The 10,193-nt window shown below is 41.4% G+C and overlaps 1 protein-coding gene across 2 annotated transcripts; it reads left to right on the forward strand.

Moving 5' to 3' along the window:
- The first annotated feature begins 21 nt into the window (after nucleotides 1-21).
- On the forward strand, nucleotides 22-9,475 carry ccni (cyclin I). 2 transcript variants are annotated; one of them, XM_008424570.1, is made up of 10 exons: nucleotides 22-256; nucleotides 2,032-2,191; nucleotides 5,380-5,577; nucleotides 5,702-5,776; nucleotides 5,870-6,010; nucleotides 6,609-6,734; nucleotides 6,815-6,916; nucleotides 7,609-7,747; nucleotides 8,189-8,325; nucleotides 8,660-9,475. In XM_008424570.1, the coding sequence occupies exons 2-10, from the start codon at nucleotides 2,078-2,080 to the stop codon at nucleotides 8,819-8,821; spliced, it is 1,194 nt and encodes a 397-aa protein (XP_008422792.1). In that variant the 5' UTR covers nucleotides 22-256; nucleotides 2,032-2,077; the 3' UTR covers nucleotides 8,822-9,475. The 2 variants fall into 2 exon arrangements, with proteins under 2 accessions (XP_008422792.1, XP_008422793.1); XM_008424571.1 differs by having other exon boundaries at nucleotides 24-256; nucleotides 5,443-5,577.
- Nucleotides 9,476-10,193: the final 718 nt, after the last annotated feature.

A 10,193-nucleotide genomic window follows, 5' to 3' on the forward strand; every position in this document is an offset into this window, starting at 1 on the left:
TAGCTCTGGCCGTAGGTGGGCGGGGTTTCATCCGCTCCCTCTCTCTCCTCCCAGTCCCCTCCTCGGAAGTAGACGTATCCCGTCTATATTCCGTTCTTTTTTTTTATATATTTATATATCAACCCCTCTACCCTCAAAACTCACAATGGACGACTAAACCGGAGCACGGGTCCTCGATTCCACCCGTCTTTCTTCCTGCTTGGATCGAGAGGACCGGATGAAACCCAACTGTGGTTTTCTCCGCTTCGCAGGGGAGGTAAGACGCCGGGCTCCGTCTACTTCCTGGCGCTGACTCGGGCATTTAAATGTCCCTGTGGTCGTGTTCGTGTTTATTACTGCAACATAGCAACCGATCGCCTTTATTTCACCCCAACGGAAAGCTCTGAGTTTTGTTTCTAGAATATATTTAAACAATAAATCTTCTTTTTGTTGTCCGTGACGTTAGCCATCAAGCTGCTAGCTTCGCTGTGAAATTAGCTGCATTCCAGAAAGTAGTTCGTTTCATTTTCAAATGCGCCTGTCTGTTGAGATCTGGAAATTTCCCTAATTTCTGTCGGACCGTCCAGGTGTTTTCCAACCTGTCAGCAAGCGCTGGCTGTTTCTAAAGCTTTGTTTAAAATTAGCAACTAGAATTATTACGTTTTTGTTGACAAAATCCAACCCTTTTGACCAATTATCCATCCAAAGATATTATAGGGTGATTTAGATCAAGTCTTAGAATGACCTAGTCAAAGTAAATTTTCATTTAGGTCTGGACTCAGTCTGACTGAGCTTTGGATGTTTTGTAATAATGAACATTTTGCAGCTGAATGTCAGTAAAAACTGATTAAAAATATTGATCTGTATCTTTGCGGTTATAATGCAGCAAAGTTTGAAGAATAACTTTACAAATTACCATATTTTTGTTCAACTATGATGGTGTCAGATGTTGAAACGAATGTATCTTTAGCACAGCGATGTGTCGGATATTCAAAAACTGATTTTCTTACATTGAAGCCTCTGAAAGGAAAAAAATATAAAAAATCTCAGAAATTCCATATTTAAACATTTTAGATTTTGCCCTTCAGCCTCAGTTTCGTAATTAATATTTTACCAATTTTTCTGGTTAATTTATGACTTTTATTAGATATTTAGGTAAAAATTGTCATAACATTTTATGTTTCCCATTATAAACATCACCAGTCTAGGATGTCATGTTAACAGTCGTTACTTGAGTTGCAAAACCACGGCCTTATGTTTTCAAATCAGTTTGATTTAAAGGTGCACCGATTACAATTTTCTGTCCGATCACCAATCTTTAAGATCCTGACCTGGCGATTCCAATGTTGGACTTTTTTTTTTTTTTGTCTGAAATCATCAAGAGCAAATGGGGACAGTGGCTGATTTTCAGACCTTTATGGAGGCAAGTAAGATTGGCTTCACATGTAAATATCAGCAGATTGACGATTTCCAAAAATGAATGGGGCAGTAATATTATAGCACAATCAGCTAACTGTCACCTTTGATTGTTTTAAAAATGCCACATATAACAAATATGACTTAAAAGATATTTAACTTAGTAATTCAACGCCTTAAAATTGGACCTCTGTCTCTTTAAGAAACTCCTGCTCTCTCTGAAACTCTGCCTTTATTAACCCTTAAACAAATCATTTATACCAGCGTTTCACTGAGCAGCAGCTTCCATAATGAGCTCAGCAGGTGTTTGCTAATTGCTGCTGGCTAGTCTGAAGGAACTGAGTTTAGAAGATGGGGCTAGGCCCACCCAGGCGTTTTGCACAGCTGAATGGTTGCCATGGAGATTGAAGGATTCTTCAAACGTATGTGAAAGAATCAAAGCAACACTCCAGGTCTGGTTTTGATGAGGGAATGAAATTATAACACGATGGAAGGCTAAAGAAAAAAATCAAAACCTAAAACAGAGTCTAGCTCATTTAGAAAGTTGTGTCCCCACGTGTAACCACCTAGTCACTCGCAAAACTAAGTCCTCACGTTTTGGGAAATACAAGTATGTGTGTGTGTGTGTGTGTGCAGGTAGCTGTATCCAGTGGGGAGGTCGGCTCGACCCGGGGAGGCCAGGATGAAGTTCGCCCAACCCTGGGGACGCCAGAGGCTGTCTTTTCTCCTGGAGAAGGCCGCCTCTAGGGAAGCCCAGACGTGGAGGGGCTACGTGGCCAAGAAGCAAACCTCCCAGGTCAGGACCGGCGAAAAACTGCAGAAACTATACATGTTAACACGTTTCCAGAGAGAATATCTACAGAAATGACACAAAAAAAACTTATAAGTACATTTTCAGCAAGAAATCTGAGCTTGTTTTCTTTAAAAACTCCTTAAATTTGATTTAAAAAAAAACTTCTATTCACATAAAACAAGACATTTTTCCCACATTACTAGTGAAATAATCTGCCAATGAAACAAACATCAATATTGAGAAATTATTGACTTCTATCTCTTGCTGAAAAGTTACTTTTAAGTTGGTTTTCTTTTTTCAGGTGCTCTAACAACAGAGTCGCCAAAAACTACTCAAGTAACAATCGCAGTACTTCAATATATTTTTACTGAAGTAAAAGTAAAAAGTATCGTCCAAGAAATTACTCAAGTAAGAGTAAAAACATATTTGGTAAAAAGTTTACTGAGTAACTGATTAAATTATCAGTCATTTAATACATCATCAGACAGACCAAAATATAAAGTTCAGTAGTATTTTAAGAACCAAAATGATGATAATTCATTTAAGTAAAAAATAAAATAAAATAAGGCAAAATGAATTTTTCCAAATCAGTTTCTTTCACTAAATAACTTGTAACTAAACTGCAGGTGTGTTTCTGTGTTTGTGAGTTTTTGGTTGAAACATGTTTGTTTTTCATTCAGTGGGAAGAAAATCCAGAGATTTTACTCAAGTAAGAGCAGAAATACTTCATAATAAAACTGAATTTTTACTACAGCGTACTAAAAAAATACTCCTAACAGTAAATTTTATTTAAATCTGGTTACTGGGTCTCAAACCAGTCAGAGAGATTTTCCACTGTGGAAACCGTTTCTGGCTTCATTTTGGGATTTTTTTACGTCACTGATTTCAGTCGGTTTTCAGGGAAAAACCTGAACGACGTCAAAAACAAACCCATTTCTGCTTTTTCTTCCCTTTCAGTTGTGAAACCGTAAAACGACACAAGAAGGAAGCGTCGACTCTCTCTGTCATATACATGCAGATGCATCCATATGAGGTCAAAGTCAACTTTGGTCAAAGTTTCTGTTTGTTGTTTTTGACTAAAGGAGAAATAGAGGCAGCAGCGGCTCCCAGGCGTCTCTGTAAACAAATTTAACTTTATTAACTTTTACAGAGACACTAAACTCTGAAAAATGCTAAAGCCCAAACCTCCAGTTTGTTGTTCAGGTTCTGAATAAAACACTAAAACATTTATGAGTTGCAGTAGCTGCTACACCGTTAGAATTGAGACGCTATTTTGAGCTAGCATACCCAAACCCTATCCCTGTTATTGCTGTTTTAGGCTAGCATAGCTTCGCTGATAGGCTAACTCCTTTTAGCACAACTTGAACAGTCTTTTCTGGGAACCAATCAGATCGTTTTTAGAAGCAGAAATTAAAACAGAGAAGTTTTTTCCATCACTGTTGTTAGCGGATGTCGCTTGTGCGTCAGATTTACGGATGTACCAGAAACGTACAAATAAAAAGGTTCCGTCAAAACTTTTACGAAAGTAAAAAAATAAATAAATAAATTCTGTTAAATTTTTATGTATTAATTAAAATTAATGTCTTAAAATGTTTCTCTCGAGTTTTATAATTAACAAACTTGTAAATGTTTTGAGGATTTATTTGGATCCAGAAATGGAGGAACAGACGGGAGGGAATCATTTTATTTAGATTTTCTTCTCTCTGTGTTTTCTTGTATTGTATTTCTATTGTGTTTTATCTATTCTAGTCATTCTGGTTGTGCAGCTGGTTTTAGTAAATGGCTGCTGTTTCTTTGAAGTGCTTTTTAAATAGAGTTGGTTTAGGAATCGAAAGCAAAACACAACCAACATTCCAACCCACTTTCTAAATATGAAATACCATAAATGCCATAAATACCGTCTATTCATTCACCGGTTTATGAAAAACCAACCAACCGCAGAGAATCATATCCTTAAAAATGTTTTATTTTTTTCAGTCTCCATGAGGTGTGACGTGTTTCCAAACCGTGAGGCTAAAGTTGCGAAACGATTGTTAAACTGTTGACGAATTGCTCGGTTGCCATGGTCACGTGAGTCTGGGCGGCGTTTCGACTCAGCGTTTCACAAAAGACAGAAATAAAACCTGCAGTTCTCAGACGTGACACACATTCAGAAAGCAGCAAGAAACACTGAGTCACAGAACAAACCAGCTGACAGGGTGTGTGTGTGTTTGCGTTCGATCAGCTGGTCTCACCCTGTCTGCGCTTCGTGGCGTCACCTCTTTGCTTCAGACATTTTGTCAGATCCTGGACACGCCTTAACTCAACTACTGTTTCCAAACCAAAGTCGTTAAATTCAAAGTGAAAACTTAGTTTGCTGTAATTTATCTGGTTTTAAAAATAAAAATAAAAGAAGTTTGAATATCCATTTTAGATCCAAACATAAAAATGCTTTCACTGTTGCTTTAAGAAGATAAAAGAAAAATTTCTAACTTTTTGGGTTCTCACCTGTTTCCTGTTTTCTTGGCCAAATTTCCCCCAGTTTTTATTTGTGGCCGAACAAAATCATTTCAAGGTACCACAAACGGCCCCCGCGCCACACTTTGAACAGCCCTGTTTTAACTCTTCTTCTCGCTTGTCGTTTACGTCCATTAATAAACAAACGAAGTTAAAGTTTCTGTCCGGTCCATTTGACCTTCTGACCCCACAGGAAGGCTTCATACTTTAAATCCTTAAAAGTTCTTGAAAATCCTTGAACTTCAATGAGTTGTTTTTAAGGTCTGTACATAATGTAACGTTTGATTAAAAAGGTGAATTTTGAAAACATTAACAGTTGAAACCAGATGTATTCATACACCTGATAAAAGGATTCAAAAAATTTAAAGATAAATCTAAACTTTTTCTGTTTTAGGTTCAGTAAAATTAGCAAAATTATTTTCATTTGAAAATGTCAGAAGACTTGGTGAGAAAGTTTTGAATTTAATTTAAAAAACTTATTATTCTTTATTGATCTGCTTATATTTTATATGTTAAACCAAGTTTTTAAAATCTTTTTGTTAAATTACTGATTTTTTTTTTCAGACCAGTGAAACATAAAATTAAATTATATTTTATTTTACTCAATAAAGAAACTTTATTAATAATATAATAACTCAGATCATATAATAGTGAATTTAAATGTCGTCTTTTCGGTTCATTTGTGTCGTTTTAAGTCTTCAAAGTGGGAAAGATGGAAGCCTGGCCGTCGTCATGGTAACCTGTCCCTGTGGTTTCAGGACGCAGACGTCTCCCCGGCGCAGCGGGACGAGGCGGTCCGCTGGCTGACGGAGCTCCACGGCCGGCTGCAGCTCTACCCGGAGACCCTGGTGTTAGCCGTTAGCATCCTGGACCGCTTCCTGGCTCCCATCAAGGTACCGGAAGAACAACACAACCTGGTTCTGGTACCAGAACATCTGTGTTAGGTCAAAACTATATCGACAATAAATACTCAAAACCTCTGTGTTTTCCTTCCATCGATCGATTAWYGGTTCTCAGGTCCGTCCGAAGTATCTGCGCTGCATCGCCGTCGCCTGCTTCTTCCTGGCTGCCAAGACCTGCGAGGAGGACGAGGTAAAAGCCTTCATCACCGGGGGGCAGCGCCGCTGGAGGAACGGCAGGGGGAGGCTAACCGTGTGTGTGTGTGTGTGTGTGTGTGTGTCTCAGTGTGTTCCCTCTCTGAAGGAGCTGGCTGCCTCCAGTAACTGCGGCTGCTCTCCGTCGGAGATCCTGAGGATGGAGAGACTCATCCTGGACAAACTGGACTGGGACCTGCACACCGCCACCGCTCTGGACTTCCTGCACATCGTACGTGTCTCTCACTCACACACACACACACACACACACACACACACACACTTAGAGCTGAAACGATTAATCAGATTCATCGTGATTAATCAGTCATAGAAGTAATGTAACGATTCATGAAAAGGTTAAATTCTGACTGGGTGTTTTAGTTGTTGTCGTGAATCTGCTGACTCGGCTTGGCAGCGGCGCCTCTTGCCTTCTAAACACTAATCGGTTAAAAACAGCCGTTCACTAAATTAGTCTTGTTGCAGTTCAGGCAGCAACATTTAAAAAAGGAACTGAATTATTTCTTTATTTGCTTTTGTTTTTTTTCCATGTTGCGTAAAAAAGACTTGAGCGGTTAAATGAAAAATCTTCATTTAAGTCTGAATAACAGATTAATCTGATTAATCTTGTGAATAATTGAATTCTAAAATAAATTTCTGCTCGTTTCCTGGTTTCTTTAGAGGGTAAAAGTTGTTTCAGCCTCTGATTAAACATCAAAAATACAGTATTGATTCAGTTTGTATTTCATAGATTAAAGTAGATGAGAGACTGAATCGGCTCAGCAGTGCCACCCGGTGGCAGGAAATGTGAACAGCTCTGCTTTGTGCCTCAGTTCCACGCGACGGTGACGGCGTCTCACTCCGGCTTCCTGGACTCCGCCGGGCTGAACCGCTCCCAGCACCTCTGCCTCCTCACCCGCCGCCTCTACACCTGCCTGGCCGACCACGCCCTCATGCAGGTGGGCGCCCGGCGCCGCCGCCGCCGCTTCCTGTTGGTGTGCGGCTGGTTCTGACTGACTGGGTCTGATTTGATCTGCAGCTCAGAGGCTCTGTTCTGGCCCTGGCCCTGGTCAGCCTGGACCTGGAGACCTGCTGTCCTGATTGGCTGGCGCTCACCATCGACCTGCTGAGGAAGGCTCAGGTGAGTCTTCATCACAACGAAGCTAGAGGCTCATGAAGCCGTGAAGCCAGACAGCAGAGGAGTGAAGGTCAAAGGTTATGAACCGGAACAGATGGAGATCAATTTAGACCAAATTAAAAAAAAATTAAGTTTCCAGATTTTATTCCCTAAAATATTTAATATATTTTTCTTTTCTTTAGTCTGACCTTCCTCCCATATTTCCTTCCCTCTTCCTTCTTTTATCCTTTATTTCCATCTTTTCTTTGTTCCCTCCATCCTTTTGTTCCTTCCTTCATCCCTCCTTCTTTTATTCTCTCCATCCTTCTTTCCTTCCCTCCATCCTTCTCTTTTCCCTCCTTCCTTATCTCCTTCCCTCCATCCTTCTCTCCTTCCTTCTTTTGTTCCCTCCCTCCTTCTCTCCTTCCCTCCATCCTTCTCTTTTCCCTCCTTCCTTCTCTCCTTCCTTCTTTTGTTCCCTCCCTCCTTCTCTCCTTCCCTCCATCCTTCTCTTTTCCCTCCTTCCTTCCCTCCTTCCTTGTCTCCTTCCCTCCTCTTAACCATTATAATCTGTTTAGCTGCCTCTGAATCTGCCCGACTAAAATCCTTCTCCATCTCAGTCTGAATCCTCCAATCAGAGCAGACGTCCTTAAGTCCCTCTGCGTCGCCGTGGCGACCAGGTGTAACTCTTCCTCTCCCGCTCCTCTTCCTCCCAGATGGACAGCTCGGCGCTGATCCGCAGCAGAGAGCTGGTCTCACGCAGCCTGTCCACTCCCAGAGCTTCCCTGCCTCCCAACACCGTTTACATCTACCACCCCCTGCAGCTCGCCGCCCCGGCACGCCGCCGCCCGCTGGGTAGGTTCCCTCCAGAACCGGTCCAGAAGAACCATGCAGAACCTCTTCTAGCCTCGGGCCAATGAATCAAACTGGTTTAGAGCCTCAAATATGACAATGAAGTCTGGAAAAAATAAAAATATACGTATTTATTCTGCAGGTTAATTGATTATTTGGATGATTAATTGGTTGTTTTTGCGATTAATCAATTAATCTGATGAACAAATAATCACATTTAGCAGATTCTGTGATTATTTAACTAATTAAGCCTCTTTTTGTTCAATGTTAGAAAAACATTAAAAGATGCAAATGAACCAATACTTCCTGTCGTCTAAAGGCTTTTAAAAACTGAAAAATGTCACATTTTTTTTACCTTTATGGCCCCAGTGAGCCACCGTAAATACGACCGATCACATAACGTGGTGTGAATGTGGCTCTTCTTCTTGGTCTGTTTTGGTCCAGGCACCATGGAGACCTCCAGGGACCAACCCGCCCCGCCTCAGGCTGGAGAGGAGAGCAAAGCTCCGCCCCCTTCCCCGAAACGCCTGAGCCACCTGCACAAAGCCCCGCTGCGCTGCAAAGCCTCCGCCAAGCGCAAGGTGAGCCCTGGAGTTTGGTTCACAAATGGCTCCGAAGGTCATCAAAGGTCAACCATTTACAGGATTAATCAATTAGTTTACATCAATGACCTCTGGAAACGTTTTTTCCCTTTAAATCTTATTATTATAACGGCACAAGTAAAATGTTTTGCTGCACAAATGTTTCATTTGATTTGTAAAAGTGGATTGGCTGGTTGACCTCTGACCTCTGGAAACGTTTATTAAAGTCTGTAAAACGTTTGACCACCTGACCAACTTCACTCTGGTTGTTTTGTTTGTTGTTTTTAGGTAAAAAACAATGATGTAAATGTGCATTACCTCCGTCTGCCTCTAGGTGGAGCAGATGGACGTGGACGACTTCTACGACGGCATCAAGCGCCTCTACAACGAAGACGCCACCTCCGCCGTCCACGAGGGGGCGCCGCCCGCCGGGGGCGGGGCTTACAGCGGCGGCTCCTCCCCCTGCCCTCCTCTGCAGCCGGTCGGCGCCTCGTAGAACAGGAACCGGCTCGGCGGACCGACCCACCGGGTTCTGGTGTCCCATCAGCCCCTGCAGCTGGAAAACAGAGCAAAAAAAAAACTAAACATCCAAAATGTAAAAAAAAAAAAAAAATCTGCTTCTGATGTAATTATTGTTTAAAAAAAAAAAAAAAAAAAAAAGTAAACATAAAGCTTCCTTAAAACCTGAACGTGTCGCTAATGGTGAAAATTTCCCTATTTGTGGGTTTTTCTGCATGTTTTCCTCTTTTGTTGGTTCCTAAAATGCGACTCCTCCCCCGAGGAAGAGGAGGAGGAGGAAGAGGAGGAGGAGCAGCAGCTCGGTGCCATTTATTCATGTTACATTTAAAGCTCAACCTGCCAAAACGTGTCTTTCTTTTCCAGTCTGTTTCCTTGAGGTGAATGCATGAGACGTGTTTTGTTGCTTTCCCAGCCAACGACTCTCCGCTTGTCGACCAATCAGGACGAAGCGTCTCCTCCTCTGGATGGACGTCTTTGTGTCCAGGCTCTCGGAGACGATSTTCCCTCCCGTTTAAGACGTTTTAACTTCCTGTTTAAATGATTTGTCCTCCGTGTAAAAAGCTCTGTTGCTCCTGCTGGAGGCGCTGCTGCTCCAGGACCCCGAACGCTAAATAAAGACCTTACAACGAGACTCCTGCTCTTCTTCTTCTGATTTAAATAGGCCAAAAAGTGATTTTAGAGCAAAACCGAGTCCAGCTCGGCCTTCATTTGGGTCCATTTAAAATGCAAGAAGCTGTCATTCCTTGAACAGCCACCAGAGGGCGCCATGTGGTCGCGTTTGGAACAAAGTAGCTCCAACACTGAAGCATGGAGGTGGAAGTGTCATGATCTGGGGATGATCAGAACCTGAAGCTCTAATCTGAAGCAGAAAAATGACCCAAAACTCACCAGTAGATTCACCGTTGGCCTAGTCAAAGCCCAGAAATTATTAAACATCTTCTCAGTCCAATTCTTGAACCTTCTTACTGAAGTTATTTCAGCTAAATATTAACCACTGCAGGGAGGGTGTGCTAACTTTTTACCTCCTCCAGGAAGCACTTATTTTGTTTAATGAATTAATCTTTAACATTTGTTTGTAGTTAAATAACTTTCTCACCCATAAATGCATAAAAAACACTGAATTTTTAAAGAGGTGTATTTTTTCACGCCCGTAGCTCCGAACTCTCCAAAGAGGGAAAAATGTTTCATCACAGCAGCAGAATTAAAACTTTACACAATTAGATAAAAGTTATAAAAATACAGTGGTGGGAACATTTCTACTGAGCTTCTGATAGCAGAGCTAATTATTTAGCGCTTTAGCATTTTTTGATGAATTTGAAAAGATTTAGCACAGCTAGCTTCCCCCCGAA

The sequence above is a fragment of the Poecilia reticulata genome, linkage group LG12, assembly GCF_000633615.1.
Source record: "Poecilia reticulata strain Guanapo linkage group LG12, Guppy_female_1.0+MT, whole genome shotgun sequence".
Taxonomy (NCBI): Eukaryota; Metazoa; Chordata; class Actinopteri; order Cyprinodontiformes; family Poeciliidae; genus Poecilia; species Poecilia reticulata.